Source organism: Cupressus sempervirens, chromosome 2 (assembly GCF_028749045.1).
Source record: "Cupressus sempervirens isolate cs-2001-9-10 chromosome 2, ASM2874904v1, whole genome shotgun sequence".
NCBI lineage: Eukaryota > Viridiplantae > Streptophyta > Pinopsida > Cupressales > Cupressaceae > Cupressus > Cupressus sempervirens.
This window is the reverse complement of record NC_143119.1, coordinates 143,779,063-143,798,173: the sequence shown is the minus strand read 5'-3', so window position 1 is coordinate 143,798,173 and position 19,111 is coordinate 143,779,063. Positions and strand designations below refer to the sequence as shown.

At 38.5% G+C, this 19,111-nt stretch overlaps 2 protein-coding genes across 4 annotated transcripts in view; one reads left to right on the top strand and one right to left on the bottom strand.

Moving 5' to 3' along the window:
* The window catches only part of LOC149571447 (protein CHUP1, chloroplastic-like), a 52,616-nt gene that overhangs the window by 11,089 nt on the left and 22,416 nt on the right, over positions 1 to 19,111 (top strand). For 2 of the 3 annotated variants that reach the window (XM_089812960.1, XM_089812961.1), the window contains exons 6-10: positions 14,480 to 14,633; positions 14,806 to 14,900; positions 15,128 to 15,889; positions 16,012 to 17,571; positions 17,739 to 17,870. In XM_089812960.1, the coding sequence (XP_089669086.1) occupies positions 14,537 to 14,633; positions 14,806 to 14,900; positions 15,128 to 15,889; positions 16,012 to 17,571; positions 17,739 to 17,870 (2,646 nt within the window). In that variant the 5' untranslated portion in view covers positions 14,480 to 14,536. Of the gene's footprint in view, positions 1 to 344; positions 1,090 to 14,479; positions 14,634 to 14,805; positions 14,901 to 15,127; positions 15,890 to 16,011; positions 17,572 to 17,738; positions 17,871 to 19,111 lie in introns of those variants that run through there. The other variant, XM_089812962.1, reaches the window with a different exon arrangement.
* LOC149571448 (uncharacterized) lies at positions 11,089 to 12,186 on the bottom strand. Its single transcript, XM_089815695.1, has one exon. The coding sequence runs from the start codon at positions 12,184 to 12,186 to the stop codon at positions 11,089 to 11,091; it is 1,098 nt and encodes a 365-aa protein (XP_089671821.1).

The following is a 19,111-nucleotide window of genomic DNA, read 5'->3' as shown; positions in this document are numbered from 1 at the left end:
ATTTAAAGTAAGAAATATAAAACATTTAACTTTATATTTAAACTTGCATTCATTAATGCATGATAGACTTGTTAAAAAATATATGTATTATTGTTAGAATTTTCTCTCTTTTAAAAATAGTATAATCTAATAAAATGAATTAAAAATATGAATTATAAAATAATGAAAAATTAGAAAACAATACAAATATTTTGAAATTTCTTTAAGTTTTTAAAATTCTATGAATTGATTGATCAATTAAATTGAAAAATTGAATTCAAGAATGACTCCAATACTTTTCTTTACAATTAATAACATAGCAGGAGGTCCACCGTCAAATTCATTGCAAGGCTGCATTACAAGGTGATCCAGGAACACCTGCGTTCCTGGAATCCCAAAATTTTAATGCTTTGTAGCCGCTTGCAACAACTTACCTACCAACATTTTAAAAAAACTTTTTGAGCCTACAAGGTACACACAAAAGAGTAGCAAAACCTTCGCAGAAAAAAATGATGACTGGCCCGTCAGTTCTTCCGACATAACACACAAGGTGGGTCAGGACATGAAGTATTTTCTACATTGTCTTTTAACTCCCGCCCTAAAAATGGCTACCCACATGACTACTTCCGTCTTTTTACCGTTTTCTCGCATTAAACCGTTTTCCTGCATATGTTTCTTGCATTATACTGTTTTCACTTTTCCCCAATATATTTCCCGCATTAAATCCAGGCGGCTTAAGTTTATTTTGTTTCCAACGGGTGTATTTTCTGCTGGGCGCGTTCGATTTCTACCCGGTACGAGCCTTTCCTAAGCTTCTCGCATGTCCCTCGACTTGGCCCCATTTCTATCGTTACATACGGGGCCACATTACCCATTCATTTCTCTACCTTGGAAAACTTGTTGGTTCAGGTTTCAGCAGTCATTTGGTTGTTTCTTACTGTCGAAAACAGCTGCAAAATGAAACTTTGCGAGTAAAACTATTCATGCCACGGCAGGTTCTCAAACATTGCCGAAACATTGCTGTTCAACGGTATTGGACTGGTGGATTTTGTACATTGGAGAAATGAAAATTTCTAATGGCGTGAAATGGTTATTAGTGGGCAATTCTAGGTAAGGACCAGAAGTCTTAAGTGAATATTTAGAACTATGTAGCCTCAAATCTGATTTCATATTGGATGCTTCTCTTTTGAACTTATACTCAACAGCTGTGGAATGGAATCTCTCACGTTCAAGAAAATATGAAGGGATATGTTCATCAATCTCATAGCATTTTCTTCGTTTTTATAGAATGTTTTCAACATACATTGCCAATGAGGGAATTTAATGAATCTTTTTGACCATTCAATGGAAATTAGCTCATACAATATTCACTACTTACTTATACTAATGTCTTCTGTGGACTGTCGTGTAGATAATTCTTTTTTAATTTATCAGATTGATAGATAGATAGATAAAATTTTAACGTCCACGAGGCTAAAAATAGCCTATGGGACAACAAGACAACTCAAGCAGACTTAAGTAGCATTGTTCGCTTCTTCTGCAGGATGATGATGAGTCCACCCAATTGCTCAATGTACTCTTCGTTGAATAAGTTATGCCAAGAACTGTCACATGTAGTATCCGCAAATTTATCTCTGCTACTCTTGTAGGCCTCACATTTTAAAATAAAGTGTTGTCCAGTTTCCACTTTCCCAAAATTGCAGAATCTGTAAATTCTCTCTTCCCAAGCCTCCTTTGGCCTCTTCCAACGCCCGGTCTCACAACGAAGTTGGTGAGAGTTGGTTCTCAGCCGAACAATAAGAATTTTAGCCCTCCAAAAAATGTTGGCTCCTATGTATGCTTTTTGGAGTTGATCACAAGTGGGGTTGAACTCATTTATATAATATAGTTTCTTCCTCCCGATCTCGCTTCCACAATTTTTCTTGTAGAATTTCTCCATAACAAAGACCTTTATTTCTTTATTATTTGTGGGGCACATATTGAATTGAATATTCCATTTACTCATCCATTTGATGTTTTGTTGCATCCATGTCCTTTTTCGCTTACATAGTGTGTCACTAAAGACAACTTTAGGCCATCTATCCTCTTCCATTTTTTCAATTCTTTTTAAATAGCTTAGAAGGCGAACCATAGCAAGTGCCTCAATAGGAGCAGCCCCCATTTCACTTAGCATGATATCATATGGAACAGTGCTTTTGATTTTAAACTTGCTTGTGATCAAGCGCTTTTGGATTCTTTCGATTTGTTTCCATTGTGCTATAGTAGTGTTGCTGGCCCATAATTCACACCCGTAAAGAACAACTGGTAGCACAAGAAGACCGAACAAGGTTTGAATAGTTTTCCAATCCCACAACTCCGCTTCACGGCACCTATTTTGAAGAGCATAAAAAGCCTTCCACCCACCTAATATCCTTTTATACCTGCAGCTAGACTAGCTTAGTTTTTTGTTGAAATCGATGCCAAGGTATTTATACTCCGCAACTTCTTCAAGAACACTTCCATTGTAATAAAATTCATGTTGATGCTGTTTTTTATTATTAGAGAAAATCATAACCTTAGTCTTGCTGATATTGACTTGCATCCCCACCATTCCGCAAAAGCGCTCAAGAGAAGATAGATGATCTTGCAAATTGCAGGTAGATTTGGCAATTAAAATGAGATCGTCCGCATATAAGACCAGCTTTATAAGAAATTCACCTAGCTGAATGCCTTCACCCTTTTGCATGTTTAACCACTCTTCTAGTTTGTCAATATATAAACCAAACAAAGTAGGAGATAAAGGGCAGCCCTGTTTGACCCTGATATCGCTCCTAAAACATTCTAAAATGCCATATGAAGTTCTGATTTTGACTTTCACCTCTTTGTACATCCTATGAACAGTAGCTCTGAGATGCATAGGAATCCCCAATTCTTCCATCCTGAACCAAAGCTTGTCTCTCGGGACGGTGTCAAAAGCCTTTTTAAAGTTAACAAAGCAACAAAAGACCTCTTCCTTTTTCTCCCACTCTTTTTCAATAATGTGTTTCAAAGTGACACAGTGATCCACTGTCGAGTGCTTTGGCCTAAAACCAGCTTGCCCTTTAGCACGTTTATGGTTTTCTTCTGCCCATTTGCTGATCCTAGTTTCTATCATGCTGCCAAAAAGTTTAGCAAAGAGGGGATTGATCATTAGAGTCCTATAGTTGGAGGGATTGTTAACATCACTACTCTTAAAAAGTGGTATTGCAAGGCTGATTCTCCAATCTTTCGGAAACCCTTCTTGGCAGATTTTGTTGAAAATTTCAGTGATGTGTAGTGCAAGAGTTTTCATACCCCACTTCAGATATTCTACTTGGAGCACAACAAGGTCTTTTGCTTTACCTTCACATAACTTCTTAATCCCTGTCTCTATCTCTTGCACAGTGAAAAGATTTGTATCATCGTTGACCAAAGGTGGCTGTCCCACCCCACCCTCTTGTTCATAAAGTTTCTTAGCATATTCAAACCATTGGGTGGCAGTAATATTATTTTCAGTTTGCTTTCTCCTTGGTTGGAGTTCTTTCCAAAAACATTTGGGGTTATTTTTGCCCAAGAAAATTAGCTCCTCTCTCCTTGTGAACATAAAATCGGTTTTTTTCTTCTTTAGGATCTGTTTGTAGGCCTTAATGTCAAGGTTATTTTTATTTGACTTCCTTAGGTTTCTCCTAGCCCTCTTGCATTCCTTATCAAACCAAGCATTGGCTGGAAAACAATTAGTTTCAGATTTTCTATTTTTTGCTCTCTTGTATTTTAAAAGAGCCTCATGAATCAGATTTGATAAATCATGACTGGTAACACCATGTTTATGCATAGGGTGTCCTATACAAAGTTCCTCAAGAGTAGCTCTGAAAGTGTTACTGTTTTATGAAGTTAACAAAATTCTACCCTGAGAAGGGGGGTATTGAGGGCCTTGGATTTTTGCCCCAATCCGACTATCCTTTGCCCAATGCAAATTTACGTTCAGCGGTCTATGATCTGATTTGAGATCCCAAATGTGCTCTCCAATTTCAACTTTTTCAATATTTTCATACAAATTCTGCGAACAAATTACATAATCTACCACACTTGCCCTATTGTATGTGTTGCAAGTGAAATTGTTCGACTTAGCCCATCTTGCCAAACCATTACAAATTATGAGATCAAATGTGCCACATAGAGTGATTAATTCTTCCCCAAAATGATTGTAGCTTTTAGCATCTTTGGATATTCTTTCCCATTTATGATTTCTTTCTTCTATGAGCCAAATAGGGTTATCATTTACTTCGGAGCTGAAAATACTTGCTTGCCAATTTGCTGCCCTAGCATTGAAATCTCCAACAAGAAGAACATCCCCACACTGCGAAAAAATAGCAACATCTTTCTTTAACACAGCATAGGGGTCATTGTGATCTAAGCCACACTTTTTATAAGTTTTAGATACTTGTGCAGCAAAGTAACAGGCTGCAATCCTGAGAAGAGTGTTATTTTCCACGATTTTGAGCCATATAAATTATTTATTAGAATCAGTCTTTTCCAACTGAATGGCATGACCTTCTCTTTCTTTTACTAGAACCATTATACCTCCATGACCTTTACCATTTCCCGCTGCCTCATTCCACACTGCCATCTTCCAGTAGCCTTCAAACAATGGGGTCTTACATCTCTCATGCTAATGTGTCTCTATGAGACAAATAATGTCTTTGCCTTCCGCGATAGGTCCTAACCCAGGCCCACGTCTCCACGGATAACCTCTATAATTCCAACAAACTAAACTTAAGGACGCCTGGGTTAAGCTTGATTGCTATTTGTTTTGATGTGAAAGACTCGAAGTTGAGTTATTATCGCTAAGCGTGATTGCTGATCTTGTTGTATTGCTGCATGCTAAAGTGTTTGTTGTTGCACCTTTGTTTCCTTCTTGCTGCCCTTCATTGGAGCGATGGCCAAAATGAGCAATAATTGCTTTTCCCTTGAACATCCAAGCTCTTTTGCCTTCATTTCTAGCTGTTTTGATTTTTTCCATTTCCATTCTTCTTTCTACTTGCTGTCTCATGGTTAAATCCTCCTCTAAAATGAAGCGAGAACCCCTCAAGAGCTGTTTTTTGTTAAGTAGATTTTGTTTGTCACTAATGCTGGGCATGACTACCTTGATTGGCCTATTTCTCTCAGCGTGTGGTTTGCCAACCCTCCAAGCTTGACAGATTTCTCCTTGCCACAACAACACATCTTGTAGGAAATCCCTCGTTAAGTCGAGGGTGTCTTCGCCTTCCCCATAATCTTTTATCCCTTTGATAATTATATTGGATGCCCTACGTTGCCTTTACTTGACCTCTTCGTCTTGTGTGTTCACACGAATCTTTGCCTCTTCTCTTGCCATATCAAGGTGTTTTCTATTTTTGTCCCAAGTTTTGGTGACTTCTGAAAAACTTCTCCTCTCCTCTTCAACCTTTGCCTTTCCCAGCGAATTAGTGTGAAGAATCGTTCTCTCCTTATAATGAGATGACTCGGTATTTGCTGTGACCTTGTTTGTTTCCAATGTAGCATTCAGGTTTTTCCATTCATCCTTAGTGTTCTGCCATTCAAGCTTCCCTGCTAAAAGTGTTTCTTGCAGTATTGAGATTTGAGCTTTTACAATGTTGTTATTATTTGCAAGAGTTTTATTTGCTGCAATTAACACCTACATATTATGGTAACTTTCTTGCTCCTTAGCCTCTAGGAGTTCCAACCTCCTCTTGGCCCTCAAAAGTTCTTGCACATAAAGATCTGGGCACCAAGCGAGAGGTGTGGAGGTAGGGCTGTAAGTGATAGAATCAACAAAGTTGCTGCTACCACACAAATGACTGTCACCATCTAAGTGTGGAGGAGGGCACATTTTGACAACATCTTTCTATTTCTTCTCTGGTTTATGCAATCTCTGCCTGTGTTTCTGCTTTTCATGTGACCCTTTCAAGCGAGCAAGTCTACATTTTAAAATGCCCTTGAACTGTTTAACATTGACCCAAATATATTTCCCTGTCTTGCCGAGTGATGCCATTTTGACTTGACCTAAATGGTTAGTTTCAAAGTGCACTAGAATTTCTTGACCGTTTTTGACCAATGAGATGGTTTGTTTTCTCATAGCTTGCATATCCACTGTTTGTTTTCCCATTGTTTGTGTATCCACAATTTGTTTTTCCATTGATCAAAGGAAAGAAGGACGAAACAGAAACTAAAAGAGAAAATATATAAAACAAAAAAAAAACCGAAAAGTGCACCTTGAAACCCCTGGCTTAAAGGCCTACCTCTATCTTGCTGTGGGCTGGGCCCAGTCTTCGTTTTGCCCTTGGAAATGAGCCTGTTTGGGATCTGAACCCTGTTTGGTATTGTGTCTGCTACCTTGGTCCCACTGTGATGCTTTGGTGTGATGCCCTGGTCCCACTGTGTCCGTTACTTGCCTAGTGCCTTGTCTTTGCTGCAACCCCACGCTTCCCTGAACGTGATTTAAGAAATATACTGTCTAATTATGGGTTTCCTCCCCTTTAAAGCTGGAAGCTGGTATCATGGCAACGTCCTGACAGCAAAGGATGTGAGAACAAATCGATTAATAGAAAAGGAAAAAATGTACAATGATGAATGCTTTTGGACCTAGCAATGAGGCTGTTAACAGAGGACCTCAGGCTCAAGCCTGCAACATCAGACCCAGTGTCCAATCTCACTACTACCACGCATCTACATCATGAGACATGCATAATAATTTATTATTTAAATAATTGTATGATAGAATGGATATGCTTCAATTTATGTTACCAGTGAGCTATTTTTTTTTTGGTCGGTAATGATTTTTCATATATATTAATAATAAAAAGAAGTTACACATACTAAATACATCAGTTTCTCAAACCATATCCTATCCAAAAAACACCTTTTACAATAACCATACTATTACTACCCTTCCTGCCAACTAACCCTTCCTACATCCAAGAAACCATCCTACATCTACTCAACTATCAGCTATTATCGGGTATCTGACTTCAAAAACATATCTGCTAAGTATATTGCTGCCTCCATATCATAACTTGCTGCACGAGCAAAATCTCCACCAAGCATCTGGGATTACCCACCTATTTCCAGTGAAGAGCTACGACCCTGTGGGCTGCGTTTGCGGCACGGGAAAGTGGTCCACTCGTTCCTTGGTTGTGACGTCCCGCTTTCATTCTTGTTGATTTCCTCCCACATCATCTCCCAGGCGTCCTTTGCAGCTTTGTATAAGGAGGGTTTATCAGCCTTAGCTCTCCATCTGAGAAACGGAATATATCCAAACCTTTGGCCTTCATCTTCTTGCTCAAAACATTCAGCTAGGTCTGCTCCTATGCCAGGTACTGACCAATCTATTATATAGTCCAAACCGCCAAGCATGTCCTCCGCAAACAACGTTTTTGCCACATAACGCACCTCTTCTATCGGCTTGTTCAACTCCAAGCCCCATGCGATCACCATTGCTATGATATCTAGGTTGGAACGATGTTTAACTTCCCATTCCTGAAATTGCGATCCCACCACTTGCAAAACCGCCTCCACCATAGCCTCCGTTTTGATTTTGAGAAGAGCTTTCATGCACTCCTTACTCACAGGCCCTTTGAAGGCCTTCATCTCCCTGTTGGAATCGAGTGCAAAGGTGGCTTCCATGCTAGCAGCGTTTCACTTCGCTGCAACAACCCGACTAATTACAAGAAACTCGCTATGTGCAATCCGCCTTCAAAAACCTGTATATATGCATTTTTTACACATGCGAAATCTTGCCTCTCGATTGTATACTAAATGCTTACCACTGTTAAAACCATACGATCCCTATCAGGAACAATATAAAATTACAAAAAAATCCTCTGAAAAAACAAGTGCTGCACGCCAACGTCCTCTTTCCTTTTATTCCAAGCATCAGTCATAATGACTGACATTCCTTGTGATCTGCCCTTTGCCGTCAACTCAAAACATCTTTCCCATCATCTGTAAATCATCCACCTTTACATCATTAATGCGGCTAAAAGTAGTTGCCCAATTGGCCATTTTATCTACATCCTCGTTTCCCTCTCTGTATATATGGCTTACGTTGTAATCCAAAAAGGATCCTAACATCTCTCTGATTTTTTGAATTTTATTTTGTAAAAACCATATTTTTGCTGACCCTTTTATTATTGCATCAACAACCAATTTTGAGTCACCTTCCAGATGTAAGTACGTGACATCTAATTTTTTGCCTAAGCAAACTGCTAGCTTTGCTGCCTCAACTTCAGCCACATTATTAGATCCATCTGCCAACCTCTTTGCTGCAAAACCAATGATTTCACTTTTGTCATTTTTTGCTATTGCTCCTGCACCTGAGATCCCTTTATTACCTTTAGATGCACCATCAAAATTGATTTTGACCCAATCCTTCTTAGGCCTTCGCCATCTGATCTCCTTTCTATCCACTTTCTTAATCCTATTAAGATCTCCATCATTACTCCATTTGATTTTAATTCCTGTCCAAAACTTTTGGACCCTGTTATCCCATGAATTAAAACACTTCCTTGGGTGTTGAGGAACACCATTTGCATTAATACACTCCTCAATAGCGTGGTGAATTCTATTCCAAATGCTATCAACATTCTCCATCTTCCCTTGAAAAATACGTCTATTTCGTTCTTTCCAAATCTCCCAAATAACCAGAGCTAGGCTAACTTTCCATATGTTTGAATATAGGGATTTTTGAAAGTGTTCTGGCCAACACTGAAAAATACCTTTAACCGATTCTGGAAGAGGGGCCAACCAACATAAATGTTGTTTCAACATCGCCCAATAGTGTTGTGCAAAATCCCATTGTGCTAATAAATGATTTGCGGATTCCAACGCTTTTATACATAATGCACATCTTGATGGACCAACAAATCCATATTTATATCTTCTATCATTAGTTAAAATTTTGCTTTGCAAGGCTAACCAGGCAAAGGCACCAGCCTTTGACATACATAATATGTTCCAGCAGAGTTGACAAGGCCACCCTTCATTGCTATGTACTCCTCCACGTAACTGATAACCCAATTTTGCAGAATAATGACCACTTTTAGAGGCACACCAAATCACTCTATCCTCCTTGTTACTTAAAAAAATCTGCCTCTCCTTAAAAATGCCTTTCAACTTTGCTTTCAACTCATCTGATATCTCTAAATTTGAAGGATCCCTCCAAACCCAGCTTGAGCCCAACTCTGAATATGTTTCCTCAACATAACAATCTACAGTTGTTCCCCACAAATCCTCCATTATTGGAATCAAATTATCCAAACCTTCCAGATCCTTCAATTTGCTTAACCCATTCCAGGAGTCATGCCAAAAAAAGGCTCTTTCCCCATTCCCAATATGCCAAGATAAATGATTGGTGATAATTGGTCTGCATTCTAGCATGAAATTCCAAACAGCCGAACCTTTGGGGGGGTTTCTCACTGTTAAAATGTGCAAGGGATCCCTAGAATCTAAATATTTGGCTTGTAAAATTTTAACCCACAATTGATCCGGGTTTTCATACATCTCCTAAATCAGTTTCGCTTCCAATGCCTTGTTGACATCTCTCCACCTTCTTAGGCCCACTGCCCCTAATTTCTTTGGCTTACACAAAGATTCCCATGCAATCAGCGGAATTTTCTCTTCATTATTAGCCCCATTCCACAAGAACTTCCGCATTCTCTGCTCAATGTATTTAAGAACCTCCACAGGGATCTTCAAACAATTCATTGAGTAAGTTGGGATAGCAGAAATAATAGTTTGAAGAAGCAGAATTCTTCTCGCAAAGGTCAGCCATCGCCCTTTCCACTCATCCAACTTTTTGATGCAGCTGTCTATTAACTCTTTCCATAAATTTGCATAGTTTCTACCTTGAAACAGGGGTATGCCTAAATATTTGTTAGGCAACACTCCTTGTCTCACTCCCAGAACTCGACATATCCTACTTTGAACCTTGCTTGCTGTATTAAAGAAGAAAACTTCTGATTTACGCCAATTTACACATTGCCCCGTCACCTTACTGTAATCCTCCAGCACTGATTTAATACTTTCAGCCTCCTTGATGCAGGCTTCACCTATTAAAAAGTTGTCATCAACAAATTGCAAATGTGTAACAGCATCAACACCCCTTGCCACCTTCAAACCTTTCCATCTACCATCTATTCTTGCTTTGGAAATTGCTCGTCCTAGAACTTCTGCAAATATAATAAAAAGAGATGGGGAAAGAGGGTCGCCTTGAGGAATACCTCTTTTCATATTGAAAAAACCTTGAAGACTACCATTAATCAAAATAGAAATGCGTGGGGAATCGATACAAGAAAAAATCCACCTACACCAACAATCACTAAAGCCAAACTTCTCCAAAACTCTCATCAAAAAATTCCTATTCACATTATCATAAGCTTTGCGAATATCCAGTTTTAACAACATACCTGGTTCCTTGTTCATTTTCAAAGTGTGTATTGCTTCATGGGCAATAATGATACCTTCATATATAGATTTTCCTAGAGCAAATCCACTCTGTTCCGAGGAGATGATAGTAGAGAGCACTAACTTCAGCCTATTTGCTATAACCTTTGAAATCACTTTATAAACTGTATTACATAGAGCAATAGGCCTAAAATCATTGAAAGTCTCCCTTTCACCTTTCTTGGGAATAAGTGCCAAGAAAGTATTGTTCAAATCTTTGAAAACAAATTTCTTCCTCCTTGATTCTTCAACAACCTCCCAAAGCTCTTGCCCGATAAAGTCCCATGATACTTGAAGAAATAAGGCTGGAAACCCATCCGGGCCTGGAGATTTATCCTTTCCTAAGCAGGAAAGAGCCGATTTAACTTCCTCCATTGAGGCCGGTTGATAGAACAAGGCCGGCTGATAGAGCATCTTGTTTTGTTCTTCTGAAATTAACTTTGGCACCCCATTCAGCAATCTTGAACAATCCTCCTCAGCAACCATATCATGAGACGAGCCTATAAGATTCTGAAAAAATCTAACTACTTCCTCATTAATCCGGGTTTGATCTGTCAGAATCTCCCCCTCATCATTATTGATAGAAAAGACTTTATTAGAAGATCTTCGTTCCTTTACTGAGTTATGAAAGTATTAAGTATTTCGGTCACCTTCTTTCAGCCACATTTCACGAGATTTCTGCCTCCAATATATTTCCTCCTTATATAAAACTTCCTCATATTCCTTCTTGAGCTGTTGTTCCTTTGAAAATAAATTCTCATCCATCCCTCCTTGCATCACCACCTTATTAACTTCCTCTAACTGGTCTTCCAACTTTAATTTTTCTGCAAATATATTCTTGAAAACTTCCCTATTCCACACTTTCAGCTGCTCTTTTAAATGTTGCAATTTCTTAAAAAACTTGAAAGCACATGAGCCTTTGCGATTGGGAGTTGTTAACCACCAGCCTTTAACTAGGTCCAAAAAACCATCAAACCTCAACCACATCTTTTCAAATCTGAAAGCAGCACGCTCTGGAGTTGACTCCTTCCTGATATTTAGGCAAATTGGAAAGTGATTTGATCTAGTTAAGGGCAATATGTCAGCTTGACATAACCACTTTGTATTGCACCAATCTCCACCCAATAAAAAATGATCAATCTTCTCTGCAATATTGGTAAACCCTTTCTTCCGATTTGTCCATGTAAAATCTCTATTTATGAAGGGTAGGTCCTGTAAATTGGTACTTAAAACAAAATCAGCAAAACCTTGATGACTTCTACGCAATTTAATCGAGCCCCCAAGTTTCTCGCTCGGAGATAAAATTGCATTGAAATCACCCCCTAGAACAACCAACCTATCCTTCCATTGCACCAATATCTCTATCAAAGAAGACCATAATTGTTGTTTCAGGTTTTGTTGACAAGGCCCATATATATTGAAAGCTAAGAAGCTCAATTGAAGCTGAAAAGAAGAAATCATCACCAATTGCCAACATGAACTCGAGTCAATCAAGGTAACATTTACTGAGTCTTTCCAAAAAACCCCCAAACCACCAGATGCACCTTCAGCATCTACCATCATACATTTCCATGAAAAGAGCTTCTTGGTAAGAAAGATCTTGCTGCTCCCACTTAACTTTGTTTCTTGTAAGAACACAACATCTGCCTTTTCTTGATCAACTACTCTCTTGATCAAGCGTAATTTGTCAGGGGCATTGCAGCCCCTGACTTTCCACGAGAGGAGCTTCATTGCTGTCAGGAAGAGGTATATCCTCTTCCCGATCTCAATAATTTAGCTTGGTCAGCTGCATTCCCAGCCATGGCCAGCTTGACTTTCGCCGACTTGCAGCCTCTTTTTTTCTTTTCAGAAATCTTAGGTTTACTAATAACAGAGGGAGTCATACTTATCGATCTCTCCGCCTCCATCACTAAAGAATCTAAAACCCCACAATAATCACCTTCCGAAGCCTCATCTCCAGAATAATCTGAATTTGAAGCCATAGAGTTTCTACTCCTTGCTTTCTCACTATCCAAGAAGGAATCTAAGGTATGAATAGGAGATATTTGAATATCTTTGAAAGTTTCATCCTTCATCATATTATTAGCTTCATGATTCTCAGTTTCAGCTGCATCCTGGAATGCATATACCTCTTCTTGAGGCTTCAAGGCTCTCTTAACCTCCTTATTGCTTTCTCCCAATATATTTGCACCACTGGCCGGAATACAAATTCCCTGATCTGGATTAGGGGCCTGCTCACATCCTTCTTTATTATACATCTGTGACAAAGGAGTTTCAGCGACTATCTGTGTTGACTGAACTACACACTCCCCACATACACCCTCTTGCAAGTTACACATGCCTTAAGTTGTGTTATTTTCTGATACCTCACAAGACTCAACTTCCATTTGTTCTCTACAAATCATTTCTTCCTCAAAGGAGATAGACCAAGGGGGAATGATCTCTCGTTGTTTCTCTATTAAATTCACCATGTCAATGCAAAGGTTTTCCGCCTGACTTTTCCCTTTTCCTATCTCCTCCTGAGGTGTTACATTATTTGCATAATCCACATCCACCTTGACAGAGAATTCCCCTTCCGGGGTGCGAAGTGCGAAGATCTCTGGGACTGTATAACATCCCTACATTCTAACCAGTATTCTGGAGTACTAAAACAAGTGATTTTTATCTAAAGCTTCTTCAAATTTGACATAAACTCTTAAACTATCCCCAATCAGTTTTAGAGTTTCCTCATCCTTATATACCCAGGGCAAATTCTTCAAGTTAACCCAAACCAAGACGTCTTTGACCTTCTCATTCATTGGATTAAAATTTGGCCTCCAGTCACACACATAAAAACCTTTACCATCTAACATATGAGGGCCAGAATCTAAGATACTTCTTTTCTCCTCTGGTGTGGGGCAAATAACCAAAACAAATTAATTGGCTAGGGGTTTCAGCACTAAATTCTCTCCCCAATTTCTTTTCAACCATTCCTGAACCTTCCTAATTGATGGCCACAGCCCTAACCATTTTAGGAATACAGCCCTACATTGTAATTGTTTGACAGATTCACTCCAAGAGTGGTTTTGAACTGGGAGAGTGGAAACCCTAGAAACATTACTGGTGTGGGTCTCAGAGCACTTATCAATATCTGCCAAAATCCTCTGAGGTGCTTGTTTGGGCCGCTAGAATTTACTCTCAATCCTCTTGAAGTCAAAAGGTTGAGGATTTGTAAGATTGCCATTGCTCCATTTAAACGCCTTATTCCAAATCCGCCCAGGCCTCTGTGAGTGTGGAAAATCGTGCCCTATATTGCAACCATTCCCTCGCGTAGACATTGGAGCTTTGGTCTGGGTTGCCCTAGGATTATTAAAAAGGTGTCCCAGTGCTCCATGACTCCATCTTTTACAACCTCCAACAAAATTACCAGCACGTTCCGGCCCTGGTGTTTTCTGAAACGATCTGTTTGTTCTGCTTCCAAACCTGCGCAGTCATGGTGCTGTGAAGCCATTGAAACCAGTATCCCTTCTCGGCGGTCGCCATTCCCGTGAAGCCATGCTTGGACATATAATCTACTATATTGCCAGTGAGCTATTTAGGAAATAGAAGAACATTTCTAAAATATTGCTGATTTGAAAATTCATCAAAGGTTCTTCAAACTCAAAAACAAAATGCAGGCTTTCTTAAAATTATCTCTCGGTGACATAAATAAGGAATCTTTAGAATATATGAGGGTAAAATAGAACTTGTAAGGGCACACAGATACAATTATTATTAGTTCAGTAAAGAAAAATCTTATGTTTACTGAGTTTTCATGGTAAGATGGAAGCATTTCTGCATCAGAGCTGCATTTGCTGAGTTGGAAAACGGAATTTCCACTGTACTTTTCTTCCATTCATTTTTTGTTTCTATTTTTGAAATTCAAAGTAAGCAATATATTGTTCACAACAATATTCAAATTCTTTTATTGTTGATATGACTGTTGCTTGCATACAAAGTATTCTATTAGTTGATTGAGGAACTTGGAATTTTGTATTATTTCCAGGAAAAACAACCAAATAGCCTGTGGATTATGATTGAGAGGTAAAGCCAAAATATATTAATGTTAGTAAGGGTAGGCCTTGCGGTCACTGTATCAGTTGCAGCTTACACATTACAGCAGTTACAGAGGCAGACACAGAGGAAACTTACATCTGCTGGTACTGACTTCAATTCTGAATTCCACACACCTTAAAAGTTGTTTCAACATATTGAACAATATTGATTAAGTTTTTAGATGTTGTTTTAAAGTTCAACTGCAGAAGTTGTTCAAAATAATTCATTACACTCAATGCTGTTAAGGTTGGTTTCTGATTAATTCCTATGATACAGAGTCAGGGCATGGAGATGAGAATGAACATCAAAATGAGGAGCACAAGAAAGAATTATGTGCACATACTCATGTTGATTCATCACAGGAAGAGCAAGTATGGTATTCACCACGGAATTATAAGCTATGCTTTATAAAAAGCAACTATAATTCTTTATCTTTGTTAGATTATTTGTTTCTAACTCATTCTATCTGAAATAGGCATCTAGTAGTGCTATGTAAAGTAAACTGCATTAGAATGTCTACATTTGTTTTTACCTTTTCGTAAGTTTCCTTCCTTCTCAACTCTGTAGTGTATCAATTGATCAATGAGTGACTTTGTAGGAGGAAGAAGAGGAAGTCAAAAGAGTTAATCATGTAATGAGCCCTAGTTTGAGTTGTAAGAGCTTTTCTGATGGAGAACAAATGCTCTTGCCTGAATTTGAAGATCTTTTCTCAAGCAGTTTGGAGTTCCAATCAGAAGAGGGAAGTCTTCTGAGGCGGATATCTGAGAAAGATAGCTTATCAAAATTATCATATGAAGCTACAATGGAGAGTAACTCATTCGAGCTTGAGAAATTAAGGAATCTGGTCAAGGAGTTGGAAGAAAGGGAAGTAAAACTTGAAGGAGAATTGCTTGAATATTATGGTATGAAAGAGCAGCAAACCAGCATAGGAGAGCTGCAGAGACAACTTCAAATAAAAATAGTGGAAATTGACATGCTTAAGCTCAGAATTAATTCATTGGAAACCCAGAAGAAGAAGATGGAGGAAGAAGTAGCTATTGCCGTATCAAAAAAGAAGGAACTTGAGGTGGCTAGGACAAGGATCAAAGAGCTTCAGAAACAGATTCAAATGGATTCTGGTCAAACAAAAGAACAGCTTCTTATGCTTAAGCAACAAGTTGCCAGCCTTCAAGAAAAAGAGAAGGAAGCATCGAAAAAAGATTTTGAGATTGAGAAAAAGCTGCATCATCTAAAAGAATTGGATGTGGAAGTAGTGGAATTAAGGAGGGCCAATAAAGAGTTGCAACATGAGAAACGGGAACTGACAGTAAAATTAGATGCATGTGAGGCAAAGATTGCTGCACTTTCCAACATGACAGAGGTAGGTCTTCTCAAAACTATTGTTTTCTTGCACAAATTTACATCTTGTTCTTGTTTGTTTATTGTGTATTTATTTCTGGTTGCTACTTAAACCAACCTTTTGGAAAATTTACTGGTATGCAGAGTGAGATGGTTGGGAAAGCAAGAGAAGAGACCAACAGTTTGAGGCACATGAATGCAGACCTATTGAAACAAGTTGAAGGGCTGCAAGTGAATCGGTTTAGTGAAGTGGAAGAATTGGTTTATTTGCGTTGGGTTAATGCATGCTTACGATATGAACTGCGGCACTACCAAGCACCACCTGGGAAAATGACAGCACGGGACCTCAACAAAGGCTTGAGTCCCAAGTCACAGGAGAAAGCCAAGCAGCTCATGTTGGCATATGCAGGGCCCAATCTTCTATCATTGCGTGAGAAAAACAGCACAGAAACTGACTTTGAGAGTGTATCTTCATTACCATCAACACCTTCTGAGAGTGATGACTTTGATAATGCATCTATTGACAGTTCATCTAGCAGATATAGTAGCTCGAAAAAGTCGAGTTTGATACAAAAACTGAAAAAGTGGGGAAGAAGTAAGGATGACTCAACAATGTCACCTGGTAGTTCATTTAGTGAGGGAAGAGGAGATGCAAGTTCTGCATTCAAGATGAGTCCAGGGTACAGAAAACAGGCTGCGTCAAAAGGGTCACTGGAAGCATTGTTGTTGAAAAATTCTAGTGACAGATTTGCCATCACCTCAGTAGGTAAAAGGGACCAGGGCTCTGGCTTTGGACGAATAAAATCTAGTTCTTCTATTGATTCACATGATACCATGACATCAATGGTTGATTCACCTGAAAGGATAAGCCTTCCAAAAATTAGAACAAAAGCTAATGGAAATGATAATTCTTTAAACAATGTTGCAGCTTCATTCCACCTTATGTCAAAGTCTGTTGGAGGAGCGCTGGATAACAAATACCCTGCCTTTAAAGATAGGCACAAATTGGCAGTCCAAAGGGAGAAGGCAATCAAAGAAAAGGCAGAGCAAGCAAGAGCTGAGAAGTTTTCTGGAAAGGTAGATGTGTCTGGTGTACAAGTTGGGCTTGAGAAGCCTGAAGGAACATTTTTTCCAAAAAGTACAACAGAGAAGACTATTCGAACGCTAGCTCCAAAAAGTATAATAGAAAATTCTGAAGCAACATTAGCACCTAACACTAAAATAGAAAATCCTATAGGAACATTGACAGCAAGATTTACCTCAGCAAATGAGCATTCAAATGACCAATCAAATGAACATCCAACTCAACCTCCTGAAATCAGTAAAATGAAGCTTACAGAAGTTCAAAAAAGGTCTCCACGGGTGGCAAAGCCTCCTCCTAAACCATCAACTTCTTCTTCTATTAGTACTCCTACTAAAGCTCCTACTGGCATACCTACACCCCCACCTCGTCCACCTCCTCCACCAGGTGCCCCTGGTGCACCTCCACCTCCACCGCCACCTCTTGGAGGCATGCTAAAATCACAAGGACCAACAGGAGAAAAAGTTCACAGGGCTCCGGAGCTTGTAGAATTTTATCAATCATTGATGAAAAGAGAGGCCAAGAAGGAGGCTGCTACAATGACATCTGCGGCACCTAATGTTGCAGCAGCTCGGAATAACATGATTGGAGAGATAGAAAATCGATCGGCATTCTTACTATCTGTAAGTTTGACTTTTTGAGAATGCATACGAACTGACTCATTGCTGCACAACAAGTCTTTTCATGTTGCATCTACACAGTTTTAGAGGTGGAAAACTATTAGTTAGATCAAACAAAAGAGCTATAGAATATGTTGATGCCTTGTTTGAGATTTTTTGAGGCTTTTCAGGTCAAAGCTGATGTGGAAACTCAAGGCGACTTTGTTCAGTCGCTAGCCACAGAGGTCCGTGCAGCTTCTTATATGGACATTGAAGATGTTGTTTCATTTGTCAATTGGCTAGACGAAGAACTGTCTTTCTTGGTATGTATCCCATCTTCATATGATGCAAATACTGTATAATGCTGAAGCAAAGGTTATTAACTTATAAACAATTGCATATCTATGATCAGAGACCAATTATGAAATATACTGTTGTGTCCTTTGTCTGTTGAGTACTTTGATCTTTAGTTACCTTTATTAAGCATTGAGACAATTCTCTTCCAAAATATTAATTGAACTTCTTTGTATCTTTTTTTTGCTCTGTAGCAAAATATGGAAATATTTATGTAACAGAAATCATATTTGATCCTTTAAAGTTCTGGTCAGGCATAGACAATTTAAACCTATTGGGATATGTAACATTTCCCAGCATACATAGTAGTTCTTAAGCAAATTGATTGATGACTTAATGTTTAATATGTTATCTATCGTGGGAGCATTTTCTGTTTCAGGTTCATATGCTTTATATATTCTTTTAATTCGTGTCTTAGGCTAGTTCAGATCTTTTTATGAAAAGTAATTGCACTTTGAATATTATTTTCATAATATTTCTAATCAAATGTGCTACTCTCATGTCCTTTATTATATTTATATAATATTATCATTATTATAATATTATTGTTTATAGTCCCGAGTAAATATTTTTGTGCTCAAATTATATCCAGCCTTTGTTGTGCTCTTGAGCTCGAGAATAATCCTTTTAAATAATGTATAGGGTGCTTGCTTGGTTCAGTCCTTTTTTGTTTGTAGTTTCTATCGTTATATTTTTTTAAGCATTAATGTTTTTACCATACTAAATTCTGCTTCTTTGTTTTCATTCAGTGTTCCTTCTTTTTTCCTTCCTTTCCTCTTTGGCAGAAGCATCCTCTGCAATCCAAGCAAAAGCTTTTCCCTTGCTTTATGATGGATAATGGAGTTTGATCTGTAAACTTTCTCTGCCCTTTTAGTAAATAATATATTACACAGCTCATCTAGAAGTATGCTATATCACTATCATGGACTGTTAAAATAGTATGTCTCGTAGCAATCTTCTTCACTTTGCAGCAACCAAGAGTATTTTAGAGAGTTCTGTGACACATGGATTTTTTAAATGCTCTTTTGAAAAGTGGACTACTGAATGCTCTTTTGAAAAGTGGATTACTGAAACAAATCTGATGATATGAAGTTAATCCAGATGCAAGAAAATATAATAATATTCTTACATCATCTGCTCATAATATGCTGTAGTGTGATTATTACTGTGCTGCTAGAGAATTTATTACATGTTCATTACCTGACAAGCT

Bases quoted from the DNA above. Each gene is read 5' to 3' on its own strand.
- LOC149571448 (XM_089815695.1), bottom strand. From the start codon at position 12,186: ATGAAGCTCCTCTCGTGGAAAGTCAGGGGCTGCAATGCCCCTGACAAA.